Source organism: Erinaceus europaeus, chromosome 23 (genome assembly GCF_950295315.1).
Source record: "Erinaceus europaeus chromosome 23, mEriEur2.1, whole genome shotgun sequence".
NCBI classification, from domain to species: domain Eukaryota; kingdom Metazoa; phylum Chordata; class Mammalia; order Eulipotyphla; family Erinaceidae; genus Erinaceus; species Erinaceus europaeus.
The window spans coordinates 5,634,422-5,654,888 of NC_080184.1; the positions used below are offsets into that span (position 1 = coordinate 5,634,422).

Here is a 20,467-nt window from a genome sequence, read left to right on the forward strand (position 1 = left end):
CTGTGAACCCTTTAATTACCTTACTTAGACACAAGTCAATCCAGGAAATAGTGATCAGTAATTTGAAAAGTACTAAGTGAGGGAACGCATAACATAATATATAAAATGGGTAAACCTTGACTTCTTCCCTTCCAATCTGTATTCCTTTGATTTCTTTCTCTTGCCTGATTGCTATGGCAAGAACTTCCAATACTATGTTGAAGAGTAATGGTGACAGTGGACAGCCCTGTCTAGTCCCCGATCTGAGGGGGAGTGCTTTCAGCTTCTGTCCATTGAGTATGATGTTGGCTGTAGGTTTGCTATATATAGACTCCACTGTCTTGAGGAATTTCCCATCTATTTCCATTTTTTGTAGAGTTTTGAGCATGAATGGGTGTTGGATTTTGTCAAAGGCTTTCTCTGCATCTACTGAGATAATCATGTGATTTTTGGCTTTGCTTTTATTGATGTGGTGAATGGCACTGATTGACTTACGGATGTTGAACCAGCCTTGCATTCCTGGGATGAATCCCACTTGGTCGTGATGAACAATCTTTTTGATATGTTGCTGTATCTGGTTGGCCAAGATCTTGTTTAATATTTTGGCATCTATGTTCATCAGCGATATTGGTCTGTAGTTTTCCTTTTTTGTTCTGTCCCTTTCAGCTTTTGGTATCAGGGTGATGTTGGCTTCATAGAAGGTGGAAGGGAGTATTCCTGTTTCTTCAATCTTATGGAAAAGCTTAAGAAGTATGGGTACTGTTTCCTGAAAGTTTTGTAGAATTCATTTGTGAAGCCATCTGGTCCAGGACTTTTGTTGTTGGGGAGGTTCTTAATAACGGTTTCAATTTCTTTGTCTGCGATTGGTGCATTTAGATTTTGTAGTTCTTCTTGGTTCAGTTTTGGAAGGGCATATGCTTCTAGGAATTGTTCCATTTCTTCCAGATTCTCTAGCTTGGTGGCGTATAGTTCTTCATAGAAGTTTTGCATGATTCTCTGGATTTCTGTGGTGTCAGTTGTGATATCTCCTCCTTCGTTTACAATTCTATTAATTTGAGTCTTCTCTCTTTTTTGTTTGGTGAGTCTGGCTAGGGTTTTGTCAATTTTGTTTAATCTTTCAAAGAACCAACATTTGGCTTCATTGACCTTTTGTATGGTTCTTTTATTTTCGATGTGGTTTATTTCTGCTCTAACTTTAGTGATTTCTGTCCTTCTGGTTACTTTAGGGTTCCTTTGTTCCTCTTCCTCTAAGTCCTTCAGGTGTGCAGTAAGGTCGTTCATTTGAGCTTCTTCTTGGTGTTAAATATGTATGGCTATAAGTTTCCCTCTCAGAACTGCTTTAGCTGTGTCCCAAATATATTGATAGGTTGTGTCTTCATTTTCATTTGTTTCCAGGAACATTTGAATTTCCTGTTTGAGTGAATCTCTGAACCAGTGGTTCTTGAGGAGTATGTTGTTTAGTTTCCAAATTCTGTGACAACAACAGATGAGTGGCTGAGAAAGCTGTGGTATATATACACAATGGAATACTATGCAGCTATCAAGAACAATGAACCCACTTTCTCTGACCCATCTTGGGCAGAGGTAGAAGGAATTATGTTAAGTGAGCTAAGAAAGATAAAGATGAGTATGGTATGATCCCACTCATCAACAGAAGTTGAGGAAGAAGATCTGAAAGGGAAACTAAAAGCAGGACCTGACCAAATTGTAAGTAGGGCATCAAAGTAAAAACCCTGTGGTGAGGGGTAGACATGCAGCTTCCTGGGACAGTGGGGGGTGGGAGTGGGTGGGATGGGTCACAGTCTTTTGGTGGTGGGAATGGTGTTTATGTACACTCCTAGTAAAATGTAGTCATATAAATCACTAGTTAATATGAGAGGGGGAAAATTAATTGTATGTCTCGAAGTTTTTTAAAACACAGACTTAGTCTTTTTAATATATAGGCTGTGTATTTGATATGTGGACTCTCTCAAAAGCCTAGACCAAGTAGATCAGAAGCAACCAATAGCACAGCTATATACAAGATACTGGATACTGTACAGCAAACCCTAACAAAAGGACTTTTCAAAGTTAACACAATTACCAAATAATGTGATGATAACATTAACTATTGATTGCCTTTTGGAACCCTAAGACAGCAGGAACCTCACATCTCCACTATAGAGCCTCTACTTCCCCCAGTCCTGGAACCCTTGGATAGGGCCCACTTTCCCGTATGCCTCTCCCAATCCATATCAAATAAATGTTGCATCTGCCGATCGCAACCTAATCAAAACTTACACAGAGAATAGTTCTGCATATACTTTTTCTCTAAATATTAGATGGTCTCTAGTCTGTTAAGTCATTTATATTGGGAGTACAGGGGTAGTGCAGCGGGTTAAGTGCACATGGCACAAAGCATAAGTACAGGCATAAGGATCCCTCTTCAAGCTGCCAGCTCTCCACCTGCAGGGGAGTCCCTTCACAGGCAGTGAAGCCGATCTGCAGGTGTCTTATCTTTCTGTCCCCTCACTGTCCTCCCCTCCTTTCTCCATTTCTCTCTGTCCTATCTAACAATGACCACATCAATAACAACAATAACCACAACAGCAATAAAAAAACAAAAACAAGGGCAACAAGAGGGAAAAGAAATGAATATTTTAAGAAATTACATCATGCATATTGAGTTAATTTTTAAAACTTTTATTTTCTTTGATAGGTAGATAAAAATTGAGAAGAGGGCAGAGATATCTGAAGCCCTCCTTCACTGCTTATAACCTGAGAATCAAAATTATAGAACAAAAGAACTTTTCCACAAGATAGATACAACTTCTGCAAAAAATATAAAGGTTCACAAAGTACTTATTACTATTCAACTGATTTACATTCAATAAGTTTACTTCAGTATGAATTATTTAGTAGTTGAATAATGTATTTCTATAAGGTCTACACTGATATTTTTTCTAATGTTAGTAATTCACAAGTGTGAAAATGTCATTCTATTTGAATATTTAATCAGTATTCAAATTTAATAAGGTTTATGTATCATAAAGGCTTCTCATAGTATTAGAATTAAAATGCTTAAATTCCTTTTTTTAATTCCTTACATTTATATAATAGTCACAGGTGTGTTCACTTGTTCATATTGAACTGTAATCTCCAATCATTTAAAATGTCATTATTATTTCTCTCCACTGTCAGCAATTTCGTTTCTTCCAAGATTACTAATTTGACTCTCATTGACATGGTGCCTATTTTCATATGCTCAATTAGTAGTGACATAATAGAAAGCTTGACTGTATTCTTTACATTCATAGGGTTTCTCTCCACTGTGACTTCTTTCATATACCTGAAGAGTAGAGGGACATTCTGGGATTTTACTACTTTGTTCACATTCATAATTTTTCTCTCTACTGTGAGTTCTTTCATGTCTCCGACGATAACGGGAACAACTGAATCTTTTACTACATTGTGTACATTCATAAGGTTTCTCTCCACTGTGAGATCTTTCATGTATCCTAAAAGAATTAGAATCTTTATATGTTTTATTACATTGTGTACATTTATAAGGTTTCTCTGCACTGTGAGTTCTTTCATGTGTCCGAAGAGAACATGATTGACTGAATGTTTTACTACATTGTTTACATTCATAGGGTTTTTCTCCAGTGTGAATTCGTTCATGTGTTCGAAGATTACCTAATTGAGAGAATGTTTTACTACATTGTTTACATTCATAGGGTTTTTCACCACTGTGAATTCTTTTATGCTTCCTAAGACAACTGGATTCTCTAAATGCTTTATGACATTGTTTACATTCATAGGGTTTGTCTCCAGTATGAATTCTTTCATGTATCCGAAGACGACTGAGTCGACGGAATGTTTTAGTACATTGTTTACATTCGTAGTGTTTCAATCCTCTGTGTGTTCTTTTGTGTGTCCTAAAAAGACTGAATTCACTGAATATTTTACTACATTGTTTACATTCATAGGGTTTTTCTCCAGTGTGAATTCTTTCATGTGTTCGAAGATTAGATAATTGACTGAATGTTTTAGTACATTGTTTACATTCATAGGGTTTTTCTCCAGTGTGAATTCTTTCATGTATTCGAAGATTACCTAATTGATTGAATGTTTTAGAACATTGTTTACATCCATAGGGTTTTTCACCACTGTGAATTCTTTCATGAGTCTTAAAAGAACTGTAAAATCTAAATGCTTTATGACATTGTTTGCATTCATAGGATTTATCTCCACTATGAGTCAATTCCTGGGTCCAAAAAGAAGAGGAAAATATGAATGTTTTAGTACATTGTTTACATTCATAGGGTTTCTCTCCATTGTGAGTTCTTTCATGTGTCTGAAGATGACTTGATTGACGGAATGTTTTAGTACATTGCTTACATTCATAGGGCTTCTCTCCATTGTGAATTCTTTCATGGATCTGAAGACTATGGGATCGACTGAATGTTTTACTACACTGTTTACATTCAAAGGGGTTCTTTCCATTGTGTGTTCTTTCATGTTTCCGAAGATCAGGGCATCGCCTGAATGTTTTATTACATTGTTTACATTCATAAGGTTTCTCTACAATGGGGATTATTTTCTGCTTTTGAAGATAACTATAATAAGTGAATACTTGATTGTCTACTTCACGTTCTTCAGGTTGTTCACCATCTTGACTTCTTTCTTTGGCGTCAGTGATTTTGACTATATTGCTGTAAAGCAGTGAGAAATATTTAATGAGATTTTAACAAATACAAACAAAACTCAATTTTAAATGAAAATGCAGGTCATTATCATATATAACAAACCCACAGAATTTATCAATACATTTGATTTAAAATTTTTTTACTATTTATTAACTTATTTATTCCCTTTTGTTGCCCTTGTTGTTTTATTGTTGAAGTTATTATTGTTGTTGTTACTACTGTTGTTGTTGGATAGGACAGAGAGAAATGGAGAGAGGAGAGGAAGACCGAGAGGGGGAGAAAAGCTAGATACGTGCAGACCTGCTTCACCACCTGTGAAGCGACTCCCCTGCAGGTGGAAAGCCAGGGGCTCCAACTGTGATCCTTACGCCCGTCCTTGCACTTTGCACCACCTGCGCTTAACGCACTGTGCTACCGCTGGACTCCAGGTTTAAAATTTTTATACACGGAGACAGGCGATAGCTCAGCAGGTTAAGTGCACATGGAGCAAACTGCAAGGACCAGCGGAAGGATCCTGGTTCGAGCCCTAGCTCCTCACCTGCAGGGGACTTGTTTCATAGGCGGTGAAGCAGGGCAGTAGGTGTCTATCTTTCACTCCCTCTCTCTGTCTTCTGCCCCCTCTCCATTTCTCCCTGAACTATCTAACAATGACAACATCAATAATAATAACAATAGTAACTACAACAACAATGAAAAAACAAGGGCAACAAAAGGGGAAATAAATTTTTAAAAAATTGTATACTGACAATGACAAAAAATAAAAGGCTCTCACAGATAAAAACATAAAAAGCTCTATGAAAAATAGGTAAACACCACAATTGTTTATATAACACATAAATGGATTAAGTCACAAGCAGTCATATCTTTATAGGTGTTCTGTATTTAACTGAACTACCTTTTTAATAGCAAGTTTTGTCTTTGTGTTGTAACTTTAAAAACATTTTTTTTAAATTATCTTTATTTACTTATTGGATAGAGAGAGTCAGAAATTGAGAGGGAAGGAGACAGAGAGGGAGAAAGACAGAGAGACACCTGCAGCCCTGCTTCACCAGTTGTGAAGCTTTCCCCTTGCAGGGAAAGGGCAGGGGTTCAAACCTGGGTCCTTGTGCATCTAACATGTGTGCTCAACCAGTATTTTTTATGATGACTGTGACTCAAACCTTTGTTTACTTCCTTGGTGGTTATGCTGCTCTTTTGTAGAATGGTCCCCTTGTAATTTGTCTAAAAATACAAAAATATGAGAAATTATACAATTATATTGGATATTTGATTCATCATTAGTCATAATCACAATCACACCCTCTTCACTTAATAGTGGCTCCATTTACATTGGTAGACAAAACAGTTTTGGTCTTTTACTTGACAAATTAATGAAAATTATAAATACCTATTGAGACAAAGTTCACAATGGTTTCCCACATCACATCTCTGTAGAGTTTCTTCTCTGAAGAATTTAATAGTGCCCACTCCTCTTGAGTGAATATCACAGTTACGTCTTCATGGGTCACTGAGCACTAAAATGTATGCATTGTATTTATATGAGAAAACATTTCAGGGTGGTAGATAGTATAATGTTTATGTAGTGAGACTCTCATGCTTGAGGTTGAAGTCCTAGGTTCAGTCTCCACACTATCATATGCTACAGCTAAGCAGTGCTTGGTAAAATAAAGAAATAAATGAAATACTTCATAGTGATAGCAGATTAGCCATCCAGTTTTTACTTTATGAAGCTGATGATTGTCTCATCTCCAAACATATCTTTGGTGACTGATCATCAAATACCTCACATCATGAAAGGTGATACAGTGATTGCTACAATGATTATAGCACTGGAATTCTTAGCATGTGCTCCTGAGTCCAGTCCCTGGCATCTCATGTGACAGATGATGTTAATGTATTAAGTGCCCCTGAGAGGCTGCAGAAACAGGTCCAAGCAGAACAGAGTCAGGTCTGGAAGAGCATCCAATGAACAACTTAATTTGCTTTCCTGTCTATGTTTTTATCACTGAGGCTTTACTTATCACATGGTATCTTTTTTTTATTACCATTATGACTTTTTAGATAGAAAAAGAAAAAAAGAAAGACCTCCCAGCAGTGAGGTGCAGTTTACTGGGGGGTGGGGAGGGACTGGCTCAAATAGTAACCATGAGTACAGCAAAGAAGCTGTTGTTTTCGCCGGGCTATGCTGTTTTCGCTGGGCTGGCTTCACAGGCGGGTAACAGACAACCAGGGACTCATGGCTGAGCTGTACGCAGTATCTCTTTATTCATGCTGGACGCAGTACAATCTATACCAAGCTAAGCTAAACTAAAGTACCGTAAAACTCACAATGCTTCCTCTCCACTATTCCAAGCTTGGGATCCATGATTGCTCAACAAATTGTTTGGCTTCATATGTTAACTCTCTTTTCAATCACCAGGTTCCAGATGCCACCAGGATGCTGGCTAGGCTTCCCTGGATTGAAGACCCCACCAATGTGACCTGGAGCTCAGCTTCCCCAGAGACACACCTTACTAGGGAAAGAGAGAGGCAGACTGGGGGTATGGACCGACCAGTCAACGCCCATGTTCAGCGAGGAAGCAATTACAGAAGCCAGACCTTCTACCTTCTGCAACCCTCAACGACCCTGGGTCCATGCTCCCAGAGGGATAGAGAATGGGAAAGCTACCATGGGAGGGGGTGGGTTATGGGGATTGGGTGGTGGGAATTGTGTGGAGTTGTACCCCTCCTACCTTATGTTTTTGTTCACTAATCCTTTCTTAAATAAAAAATTAAAAAAAAAAAAACTCACAATGCTGTCTTTATATGTACTTGCCAAGTAGGGTGGAAACAGGATGTGACATAGAGAGGGTGGAGAGAAAAGTGACTGGTGAAAATCAGAGTGTGACAAGGAGAGGGGGCAGAGCAAAAACATATCATGAACCAGTGGGGATTGAACCAATGCCCTGCAGTGGTTATGTAAATAGAATACAGTGGTTATGTAAATAGAATACAGTGGTTATGTAAATAGAATACAGTGTTAAGCAGGGGGTATTAAACCAATGAAACAGAAGGGGTCTCATGCATACCAACAAGAAGCTACTAATTTGAGTGAGCTATTTTGCTGGCCATGGACCATAATATTTTTACTTATATATTTATGTGTTAATGAAAGACATATATAAAAGGAGACAGAAGAATGCTCAGTTATGCTTTCTGGTGATTCTGAACATTAAATTTTTCAAAAATATTTAGTTATTTATTCTCTTTTGTTGACCTTGTTATTTTATTGTTGTAGTTATTGTTGTCATTGTTGCATAGGACAGAGAAATGGAGAGAGGAGACAAAGACAGAGAGGAGGATAGAAAGATAGACACCTGCTGACCTGCTTCACCACCTGTGAAGTGACACACCTGTAGATGGGGAGAAGGGGGCTCAAACCGGGATCCTTACGCAGGTCCTTCCACTTTGCTACCACTGTGCTACCACCCGACTCCCTGGAGATTAAATTTATGACTGTAGACCTTTAGGCATTAATATTCTTTGCATGACAATTAAAATGGGCAAATATATATATGTACAGATAGACAGTTATAGAAATAACAGTCAACACATACCTGGGACCTTCAAAGAATCACTGCAGCTTCCAGTGGAAGTTGGTGGGGACAGGGGAATTTTGCCCCTTGTTATTGTATCACTATGTAAATCAATACTAAGTCACTAATAAAAATAAATAAATGAAGAATTTAAAAAGAGAGGGTCAAAGAGACATTTTACCAGTTTGAGATTGTGCTTTGACATGGATATGGTCCAAGGTCCAGACCTGGCAGCATATGGGTGGTACCATTGAAAGAAAGAAAGCTCAAGAGCTGTAGTGTCACTGAATGAACAAGTAGCCTGGGAATGGTGAAACCACATTTGTGCAAGACATGGCCTTGTTAACAGTGCTGATAAAATAAAATAAGGATATGACTTTCAATTTTTCAAACCCATGAGTATCAAACGGCATTAATTTATTGGTGTTCAGCGTAGTGAGTGAGGTTCTAGTTTGATGAGTCAATATATGCTCATTGACAGTCTTACTTAATTTTCACTTGTGAATCACTGCTTTAGAGCTTCTAGCTCTCCATGTGACATCTGAGGACTGGGATATCATTAAGCAGAAAATAATTGGGTAAGACCAGGGTGCTGATGGCTATGGAGTTATACTGGCCTTGTAAGTTTTCTATATCATATATGCACTCCTGTTTACCAGGTGCACGACTGGGTCCAAGCCCAGCCCCTATGGAACTGAAGAAATTTTTGGTGTTGTGGTCTCCATGCTTCTCTTACACTTTGCCTAAAATATATATTTACTCACATACTTAAGATTATCAAGGGCACCTTGTTTAAACTTGGTGGGATCACCATTGTAGGATGCATGTCTTGTCACAGACCAGTTCTCAACTATGGCATTACATGGGAGGTCCTACGACATCAGGGGAAGAGGGATGGTTGTGCTATGTTTGTTCATTTGAAATATCAGAAAAATGAAGTATTCCTCAAATCAAGTATTCATCAAAGATGTAGTCTGGGACTGGGGATAAAGCAGAATAGTTATACAAAGACATTCATGGTTGATGTTTCAAGGTCTAATGTTCAAGGTTTAACCCCTGTGTATCATAATAAGCGGGAGGTGAACAGTGCTCTAGTTTAAACCAACTATATCTTAAATAGACAGTGCTTCAGGTCTCTGTCTCTCTCCCACTCTATTCTTACCCCCCTTTGTCGTAATTTATAGCTGTCTCTCTCTATCCAACATATAGACAATAAAAAATTTATTTAAAAAAATCTTAAAAATAAAGTCCTGCTTCATAACTTATCCCCAAGTCGCAGATACTACCATGACACAAACTTGACCTCCCTGGGCAGAGAACCTCACACCAATGTGTCCTGTAACATCAACTCCCCATAGTTGTATCTCACTAGGGAAAGATAGAAACAGGCTGGGTGGTATCAATCAACTTGCCAATGTCCATGGTCAAGATAACAACAGGAATCAGGAAATGGAATGTATTGTGTGATTATGTTTTCCTTCTGAGAGGTATTTTATTTCTATCACCCTCCCCCCACCTTTTATATGTGATTTAATGATGATTGACAAGATTGTGAGATAAGGGAGGTACGACTCCATACAATTCAATTCTCTTCACAGGAGTTTCATGTCCCCTCCCCCCTTAGGACTTTCTCTATTCTTTATCTCTCTGGAAGTATGGACCAAACATCTGTATGGGGAGCAGAATGTGGAAGCTCTGGTTTCTGTAATTGCTTCTCTAATGGACATGGGCATTGACAGGTCAATCCATACCTGCATCCCATTTCTGTCTTTCCGTAGTGGGCCAGAGCTCTTTCGAGATGGGGGTCCAGGACACATTGGAGTTCCAGTGTGGATATATATATATACCCTAGACCTCTAACAGATCCCACTCTTCACAGTCACTGGACACATCTATCAGGAATGTCATCATAAGCTGTCTTGTGGGCTCTCCAGGAACTTGCCCTCTCTAAAGCAGCCATGGTAAGGATTGCCCTACTCTCTGAAGGGAGGCTTAGTCACCCTACTCTGCCACATCAGGAAGACTGGTCTAGAAATTATTGCAGCCTAGAATGTTCCTCTGGCTCAAGATTCCAGGCTCAAGCCTCATCTCCCCAACACCTGCAAGGGAAGCTTCACAAATGGAGGAACACTGCCACAGTAGTTTCTCCTGAACTTTCCCTCCCTCCCTCCACTCTTTTCATTTCATCTCTATCTAAATCTATACCTATCATGGTAGCAAAGACTGGTGACAATGTGCAGACACTGACTTCCAGTGAGAACCCTGGTGATAAGAGTAGGCAGAAAGAGAAATATGTAGGCAAATAAAAAAGCAATGAAACAAACATTTATAACATATAAGGCATTTATAAATTGAAAGAACTTATTCAGGAGGAAAAGGAGAGAATCAGATGTGGAACATGGTACTTACCTGAGAAACTGCCATTCCTTCCTCTTTCAGTTTTCTTTTAGGCCAGAAAATGAAGAGGATTCATAGCAGGAGCTTCAGACTAGGATTTTAGTCCACCATCAAGGCCTCTTTTCTGAGCAGCACTGCACCTACAGGGAAGACATTGCAATGCATAGAAGGCCCAATGCCAAGCTTTGCAATATGAATAAAAGAGAGTCAGGACCAAGAACAAGCCCATTGGGGAAAAACTTCTGGGGGTAGGGCTACAGTGCAGTTCACTGCTGTGTTCCTCTCCTCTTCTCTGCTCAGTAAACTAGGAATAGCAAAGAAGATAACCTGAGAACTCAACAAGACAAGACTAGGACTACCTTGGGAACCCACCAAGTCACAGTGATTGCAAACGTGTGGCTTGAGAGCAGAGAGGAGCCTAGGGAGAGATTACAGGGGCTAAAAGCCTATATTTACTCTGAAGTGGCTGATAACAGTCTGGTAGTTTGGGAGTGTGGCATCAACTCCAGTCAGTTTTATTAACAAAATGACTGCTGACCTCTTAAGGAGAGGATACCATAAGACTCACCAAATGTATCTGTGAGTCTCCATTGCTACTGTCCCTTGGAGACTGGAATACCACTGGGGAGGCCTTGTGCTGCCATAGAGAGGGGCAGAGATCTGCCCAGGAAACTCAGGAGAAGATCCACACCCTGGTGGTCTAGAGGTGGGGCTGTATAGTGGGATCCTTTCCACATTGTTTTTCTGATGAACTGAGAGACATGGTGAATAACTGCCTCAAAACCTTCTTCACTCTAGCTGCTGGCAGAGCAGCTGAATTGAGCCTGGGGCTCTGGATCCTCTGGACATTCAGAGTCTCTTTCATAACCACTGTGCAATCTCTCCTACACTCTGTTTTATCTCTTGGTCAGGAAGGAGTAATTAAACTAAAGGATCTACTTATAGTGAAGAAGCATGCAGGCTCCAATCATCTACAAGGAAAATAAAATACATACGACGGTTTTAGTGAATTGAAAAGTACTGAGAGAGGAACCTCTTAACAAAGCATATATAATGGTTAAACTAAGAAGAAACATTGAAATAATGAACTAGGACAAAAGGTTAGATAAAAGCCTACAAAAGTTAAAGCACATAAGAATGAGCACAGCCAGCTGGGGCCCTATTCAGGGAATACTGAGATTCCCAAACAGACTTGACGGGTCTAGACCTCAAATAAATCCCTCTCTCCATTGTTAATGGTCATCTCTATCAGGAACAACAAAATAGACCCCTTTGTGGGCCCCCATAGGATCTTGCCCTCAACTTGGATCAACAATGGTAGAGAATGGTGAAGGGAGGATGGACAACATACTCTATGCTACACCTGAAGAAGATGGGTTGATACTGGGCAGCATGGAATGTTCCTACTCATGACCACAGAATGTGAGATCAGATCTAGAGGAATGAAGAGGTCACACAGGCTCCTAAGATAATTATGGACCCCAGATCACATCAAATCGATGGGGTTTACAGTAATATTTATAACCCTGTCCCATATTAGGAGCTACTCTCTTCCCTGATCTAGCTTTCTAGTCCTTTTCCCAGCCATGATATCATCTCCCCAGAAAATAATTAGGATCCACCTGCATTTCAGATTCCTGGCTCAGGCAAAATAAACACTAGGTTAGCTACAGACCCTTTGAAATAGAATTAAAATATGCCTACAAGCTATCTACATAATTGTGGAACCACAACTTTTCATCTGTAGTATTCCAGCCTTTAGGTCCATGATTGTTCAACAAGAAAGGATGTAAGGAAGAGATAATAAGGGAACCAGGGGCCTGGTGGTGGTACACATGTGTTTTTTTTTTAAACTTTAAAAAAAAAAAATTATTTATTTATTTCCTTTTGTTGCCCTTTTTTTAATTGTTGTTGAAGTTATTGTTGTTGATGTCGTCGTTGTTGGATAGGACAGAGAAATGGAGGAAGGAGGGGAAGACAGAGAGAGAGAGAGAGAGAGAGACACGAATATATCAACATGAATTTATCACCCACAGCCATATACAAATTCAATGCAATCTCCATCAAGATCCCAACCAATTTCCTTAGGACAATAGAACAAAAGGTACAAATAGAACAAAAAAGGTACAATAGAACAAAACGCACATCTGGAACCAGAAAAGACCTAGAATTGCCAAAACAATCTTGAGAAGAAGGAACAGAACTGGAGGAATCACAATCACAGATGTCAAATTATATTACACCGCCATTGTAACCAATACTGCTTGGTACTGGAGCACAAATAGACACACCAACCAATGGTGAATTGAGAGCTCAGAAGTAAGCCTCAACACCTACAGACATCTAATCTTTGACAGGGGTGCCCAAACTATTAAATGGGGAAATGAGAGTCTCTTAAACAGTGTTAGAAAAATTGGGTTAAGACAGAGTAGCAGCAGCTGCGTTTCTCTTCTCTCTTCTCCTCACCTCAACCTGGTCAACTAGAAATATCAAAGTTGACCACCTGGCACCACAACAAGACAGGACGGAACTACTTTGGGAACCCACCAAATCACCAGAGAACATCCAGAGCATCCAGAGAACAAAACTCTGTCCAGACCTCCAGCTCTACCCAGCTGAGAAACTTCTCTAAAGAACAAGGAATATCAGGTGGGGAGAATACAGGTCCATGAAGGATGATGAAGGACATAGTGGGGGTTGTATTGTTAAATGGGAATCTGGGGAATGTTATGCATGTACAAACTATTGTATTTACTGTTGAATGTAAAACATTAATTCCCCAATAAAGAAATAAATTATTTTAAAAAAATAATAAAAAAAAAAAGAACAAGGAATATCAAACATCACCTGAGATTGCAACAAGACAAGACTGGGACTGACCACTTTGGGAACCCACCACATCACTCGGGAGGCTTGTGGACAGAGAGAAGCCTAAGGGAAGGATTTACGTAAGGCTCAACAAATGCAACTATGATTCTCCATTTGCAACTACTCTCTGAGGCTGGAGCAGTAGGGGGTATGCCTGTGCTGACATCAGAGGGCAGAGAACAGACCAGGAAATCCTGGAGAAGACCTACACAATGATGGTCTAGTGATGGAGCCTTTCCACATTGTTCTCCTGATGAGATCATGGTAAATAATTGCCTCAGAAACTACAGTCAATACATGGGACTTGTTTAGAAACTCACAGGGCAGGAGTCAGGAGGAAGCACAATGGGTTAAGTGCACGTGGCGCAAAGCACAAGGACGGGCACAAGGTTCCCAGGCACAAGGATCCCAGTTCGAGCCTCTGGCTCCCCACCTTCAGGGGAGTCACTTCACAGGCGGTGAAGCAGGTCTATAGGTGACTGTCTTTCTCTCCCTCTCTGTCTTCCCCTTTTCTCTCCATCTCTCTCTGTCCTGTCCAAAACGATGACAACACCAATAATAACCACAACAATAAAACAACAAAGGCACCAAAAGGGAATTAAAAAAAAAAACTCACAGAGCCCAGTAGTGCTGCCTGACTTTGCTCCAGCTACTGGCAGAGTAGCTTAATTAAGCCTGGCAGAGAAGCTCAATTAAGCCGGGAGTTTTGGATCTTTGGGGGTGTGGGAGTCTCTGTGTATAACCACTGTGTTATCTCTCCCCCACCCTGATTTATCTCTTGGTCAGGAGTGAATGATTAAGCTAAAAAGAGTACTTATAGTTGAAAAGCTCCCACAGCCTACAGTGAACAAAAGATGCTTCAGAAGCCACTATGCTTCAACTCAGTGATTGACATAACATTGAAACAGCTGTTCATTTCCACAACTGTAAACTCTTTAAATACCTTACTTAGACACAAGTAAATCCAGGCAAGAGTGGACAGTGGACTGAAAAATACTGAGACAAGAAACTCAAAACACACTATAATAATGCTTCAACCAAGTTTACAATGGAGAAATGAACCAGGAAAAAAGTCCAGTTAAAAATTCCCCCAAAGGTAGAAGCACAGAAGAATGAGAACAACATCCAAATGCTAGTTGAGGAATTCATCACAGAGGTGAGGAAAGAGTTTGAAAGAATTGTCATCAGAAATGCAGAAACAATAAATGAGATGCTGAAAGAATGCATAACTATCTTGAGGAAATTAGAAAGCTGAAAGCTGAAATAGAACTAAGAGTACAACTAACTGAACAAACCAATAGAGTATCAGAACAGGGTAACAAAATAGCTGAGCTACAGAAAACAACAAACGGATGAGAGAATAGAATAAATAGGCTGAAGACAGAATTAACAATATCAAGGACAAATGAGAGACAACTAAAAAAGAGGTAGATATCTTAAAAGATTAAGAGATACTGAAAATAACAACCAAGACATATGGGATAACTTCAAAAGAAATAATTAAATTTTTTTCCTTTCTTTACTTCCTTTTGTTGCCCTTGTTGTTTTATTGTTGTAATTATTATTGATGTGGTTATTGTTGTTGTTGGATAGGACAAGGAGAAATGGAGAGATGAAGGGAAGACTGAGAGGGGGAGAGAAAGACACACCTCGGTATACCTGCCCCACCGCTGGTGAAGTGAGTCCCCTGCAGGTGGGGAGCTGGGAGCTTGACCTGGGATCCTTATCCCGGTCCTTGTGCTTATTGCCATGTGCGCTTAACCCGCTGTGCTACCACCCGACTTTGCAGAAGAAATAATTTATGTATTATAGGCCTACCAGAGGAACATAGAGAGGGAGGAGAAGAAAGCATACTGCAGGACATAAAAGCTGAGAACTTCTCTAGGCTTCACAATATAAGAGATAAAGGCTCACAGAGTCAGAGGGGCACAAACAGAATCAACCCAGTCTTAAAAACACCAAGACACATCAAATTTAAATAAAAAGGAATAAGGATACAGAAAGGCTGCAGAAGAAAAACAAAGAGTCACCTACAGAGGAAAACCCACAAGATTCGCAGTAGATTTCTCCACACAAACATTAAAGGCCAGAAGACAATGGCAGGATATCTATTGAGTGCTCAATGAGAAAGGCTTTCAACCAAGGCTACTGTATCCTGCTAGACTGTCATTCAGACTAGATGGAGACATGAAAACCTTTTCAGACAAGGAATAGTTGAAAGAATCAACTATCACCAAGCCTTCCCTGCAAGAACTTCTGAAAGGCCTCCTATAAACAATCAAATCACCATAAACATGCCATATATCAGAACACACTACAAATATACAATAATGGCATTAAAATATTTTCAATATATGATATCAATAAATTTCAGTGGCCTGAATTCACCTATTAAAAGGCACAAAGATCTTCTCCCATTCTGTGAGGGGTCTATCTGTTTAATAGTTTCTTTGGATGTACAGAAGCTTTTCAATTTGATGTAGTCCCATTGGATTCTTTCTGCTTTAGTCTTTCTTGCAATTGGGTTTATTTCATCAAAGATGTCCTTGAGGCGTAGGTGGGAAAGTGTTTTACCAATGTTTTCCTCTAAGTATTTGATTGTTTCTGGTCTGACATCTAGGTCTTTGATCCACTTGGAGTTGATTTTTGTTTCTGGTGACATAAAGTGGTTCAATTTCATTCTTCTGCATGTTACAACCCAGTTTTCCCAGCACCATTTATTGAAGAGAGCCTCCTTCTTTCATTTAATACTTTGGGCCCCCTTATCAAATATTAGATGTCCATGGGTGTGGGGGTTTATTTCTGGGCTTCCAATTTTGTTACACTGCTCTGTATGCCTATTTTTCTTCCAATACCATGCTATTTTGATGATGATGGCTTTATAATATAGTTTGAGATCTGGGAGTGTGATGCCTCCATTTTAGTTTCTTTCCTCAAGATGGTTTTGGCAATTCTAGGTATTTTCGGGTTCCAGATAAATGATTGTAGTGTTTGTTCTATTCTCTTAAAGAAGCTTGGTGTAACTTTGATGGGTATTGCATTAAATTTGTATATGGCTCTGGGGAAAATATTCATTTTGATGATATTTATTCTTCCAATCCATGAGCATGGGATATCTTTCCATTTCTTGGTATCAGTTTCTATTTCCTTGAGTAGCGACTCATAGTTTTCAGTATACAAGTCTTTCATTTCTTTGGTCAACTTTATTCCTAAGTATTTTATTGATTTTGCTGAGACAGTAAATGGGAGTGATTTCTGGATGTCTTCTTCAGATTTAGTGTTTGCATAAAGAAATGCCACTGATTTTTGTACATTGATTTTGTAGCCTGATACCTTGCTATATTGCCTAATAACTTCCAGTAGTTTTCTGCTGGATTCTTTAGGTTTTTCTATATATACTATCATATCATCTGCAAATAGTGAGAGCTTAACTTCTTCCCTTCCAATCTGTATTCCTTTGATTCCTTTCTCTTGCCTGATTGCTATGGCAAGAACTTCCAATACTATGTTGAAGAGTACCGGTGACAGTGGACAGCCCTGTCTAGCCCCTGATCTGAGGGGAAAGCTTTCAGCGTCTGTCCATTGAGTATGATGTTGGCTGTAGGTTTGCTATATATAGATTCCACTATCTTGAGGAATTTCCCATCTATTCCTATTTTTTGTAGAGTTTTGAGCATGAATGGGTGTTGGATTTTGTCAAAGGCTTTCTTTGCATCTATTGAGATAATCATGTGGTTTTTGGCTTTGCTTTTATTGATGTGGTGAATGACACTGATTGACTTATGGATGTTAAACCAGCCTTGCATTTCTGGGATGAATCCCACTTAGTCATGATGAACAATCTTTTTGATATGTTGCTGTATCCGGTTGGCCAAGACCTTGTTTAATATTTTGGCATCTATGTTCATCAGAGATATTGGTCTGTAGTTTTCCTTTTTTGTTCTGTCCCTATCAGCTATTGGTATCAGGGTGATGTTGGCTTCATAGAAGATGGAAAGGAGTATTCCTGTTTCTTCAATCTTATGGAAAAGCTTAAGAAGTATGGGTACTAACTGTTTCCTGAAAGTTTTGTAGAATTCGTTTGTGAAGCCATCTGGTCCAGGACTTTTGTTGTTGGGGAGGTTCTTAATAACGGTTTCAATTTCTTTCTCTGTGTTTGGTGCATTTAGATTTTGTAGTTCTTCTTGGTTCAGTTTTGGAAGGACATATGTTTCTAGGAATTGTTTCATTTCTTCCAGATTTTCTAGCTTAGTGGCGTATAGTTCTTCATAGAAGTTTTGCATGATTCTCTGGATTTCTGTGGTGTCAGTTGTGATATCTCCTCCATCGTTTACAATTCTATGTAAACTAAAGCAGAAACAAACCAATGGGACTACATCAAATTGAAAAGCTTCTGCACATCCAAAGAAACTATTAAACAAACAAAAAGACACCTCACAGAATGGGAGAAGATCTTCACATGCCATACATCAGATAAGAAACTAATCACCAAAATATATAAAGAGCTCAGCAAACTTTTTTTTTTTATATAAGATTTTTTTTCATTTTTTTTTTTTTCTTTTTACCAGAGCACTGCTCAGCTCTGGCTTATGGTAGTACAGGGGATTGAACCTGGGACTTTAGAGCCTCAGGCATGAGAGTCTCTTTGCATAACCATTATGCTATCTACCCCTACCGGAGCTCAGCAAACTTAGCACCAAAAAAAGCAAATGACCCCATTCAAAAATGGGCAGAGGATATGAACAAAACATTCACCTCAGAGGAGATCCAAAAGGCTAACAAACATATGAAAAACTGCTCTAGGTCACTGATTGTCAGAGAAATGCAAATAAAGACAACATTGAGATACCACCTCACTCCTGTAAGAATGGCATACATCAAAAAGGACAGCAGCAACAAATGCTGGAGAGGCTGTGGGGACAGAGGAACCCTTTTGCATTGCTGGTGGGAATGTAAATTGGTCCAGTCTCTGTGGAGAGCAGTCTGGACAACTCTCACAAGGCTAGGCATGGACCTTCCATATGATCCAGTAATTCCTCTCCTGGGGTTATACCCCAAGGACTCCATAACACCCAACCAAAAAGAGGTGTGTACTCCTATGTTCATAGCAGCACAATTCATACTATTTAAAACCTGGAAGCAACCCAGGTGCCCAACAACAGATGAGTGGCTGAGAAAGCTGTGGTATATACACTCAGTGGAATACTATACAGCTATCAATAACAATGAACCCACCTTCTCTGACCCATCTTGGACAGAGCTAGAAGGAATTATGTTAAGTGAGCTAAATCAGAAAGATAAAGATGAGTATGGGATGATCCCACTCATCAACAGCAGTTGAGAAAGAAGACCTGAAAGGGAAACTAAAAGCAGGATCTGACCAAATTGTAAGTAGGGCACCAAAGTAAAAACCCTGTGGTGAGGGGTAGACATGCGGCTTCCTGGGCCAGTGGGGGCTGGGGGTGGGTGGGTGGGACGGGACACAGTCTTTTGGTGGTGGGAATAGTGTTTATGTACACTCCTAGTAAAGTGTAGTCATATAAATCACTAGTTAATTAATATGAGAGAGGGAAAATTAATTGTATGTCTCGAAGTTTTTAAAACACAGACTGAGTCTTTTTAATATATAGGCTGTGTATTTGATATGTGGACTCTCTCAAAAGCCTAGACCAAGTAGATCAGAAGCAACCAATGGCACAGCTACATACAAGATACTGGGTACTAGACAGCAAACTCTAACAAAAGTACTTTTCAAAGTTAACCCAATTACCAAATAATGTGATGATAACATTAACTATCCATTGTCTTTTTGAACCCTAAGACAGCAGGAACCTCACATCTCCACTATAGAGCCTATATTTCCCCCAGTTCTGGAACCCTTGGATAGGGCCCACTTTCCTGCATGCCTCTCCCAATCCATATCAAATAATATTGCATCTGCCGATCACAACCTAATCAATGCCACGATTGCCACCTCAACATGCTTCAGCTCTGACTGTGTCCAGAGACTTCAGGTGTTGAATGACAACCCTTCAGCTTCATTACTCAGGTGAGACCTTTCCTTTCATAGTATTCTCTAATTCCATCCCAGGTGGTTCACTTTCTAACAAAGTCCCAAAACCTAGATATAGACCAGGTTCTGTGAGAGAGAGCATATGTTCACACGTATCCATAAACTAGTGCAAAATATATACCTGAAAGCAGATGTACACTAGAGTTTGCAGTGAGTACCTCCCCCCCAACACTTCCTCTCCACTATTCCAACCTTTGGGTCCATGATTGCTCAACAATTTGTTTGGCTTTGTATGTTAACTCTCTTTTCAGCCACCAGGTTCCAGATGCCATCAGGATGCCGGCCAGGCATCCCTGGACTGAAGACCCCACCAATGTGCCCTGGAGCTCCGCTTCCCCAGAGACCCACCCTACTAGGGAAAGAGAGAGGTAGATTGGGAGTATGGACCGACCAGTCAACATCCATGTTGAGCGGGGAAGCAATTACAGAAGCCAGACCTTCCACCTTCTGCAACCCACAACAACCCTGGGTCCATGCTCCCAGAGGGATAGAGAGTGGGAAAGCTATCAGGGGAGGGGATGGGATATGGAGATTGGGTGGTGGGAATTGTGTGGAGTTGTACCCCTCCTACCCTATGGTTTTGTTAATTTATCCTTTCTTAAATAAAAAATAAATTATATAAAAAAATAAATAGCTAAAAAAAAAAGGCACAAAGTAGGAAGATGGATCAGAAAACACAACCCAACAATATGTTATCTGCAGGAATCCCACCTAACTCAATAAGACAAACACAGACTCAAAGTGAAAGGATGGAAAACTACCATAGAAGCCAATGGAACACACACACACACACACACACACACACACACACAAAAGGCAGGAACAGTTATGCTCATATCTGATATGATAGACCTTAAAATAAAAAAAAAAATTTTAAGATAGGGATG

The 20,467-nt window shown here is 39.6% G+C and overlaps 2 protein-coding genes across 4 annotated transcripts in view; both read right to left on the reverse strand.

Annotated features, from left to right (window-relative positions):
- The window catches only part of LOC103123672 (zinc finger protein 709-like), a 418,768-nt gene that overhangs the window by 113,394 nt on the left and 284,907 nt on the right, over nt 1–20,467 (reverse strand). Inside the window, exons 2-5 of one of the 3 annotated variants that reach the window (XM_060182125.1) lie at nt 10,652–10,779; nt 6,055–6,181; nt 5,828–5,888; nt 3,203–4,673 (exon numbers count right to left, since the gene is read on the reverse strand). The exons of the other annotated variants lie outside the window; for them this stretch is intronic. Of the exons in view, the coding sequence (XP_060038108.1) occupies nt 3,224–4,673; nt 5,828–5,888; nt 6,055–6,181; nt 10,652–10,666 (1,653 nt within the window). The 5' untranslated portion in view covers nt 10,667–10,779 and the 3' untranslated portion in view covers nt 3,203–3,223. The remainder of the gene's footprint in view (nt 1–3,202; nt 4,674–5,827; nt 5,889–6,054; nt 6,182–10,651; nt 10,780–20,467) is intronic. 3 annotated transcript variants of the gene reach the window in all.
- The window catches only part of LOC107523148 (zinc finger protein 14-like), a 156,889-nt gene that overhangs the window by 112,903 nt on the left and 23,519 nt on the right, over nt 1–20,467 (reverse strand). The window lies entirely within an intron of this gene.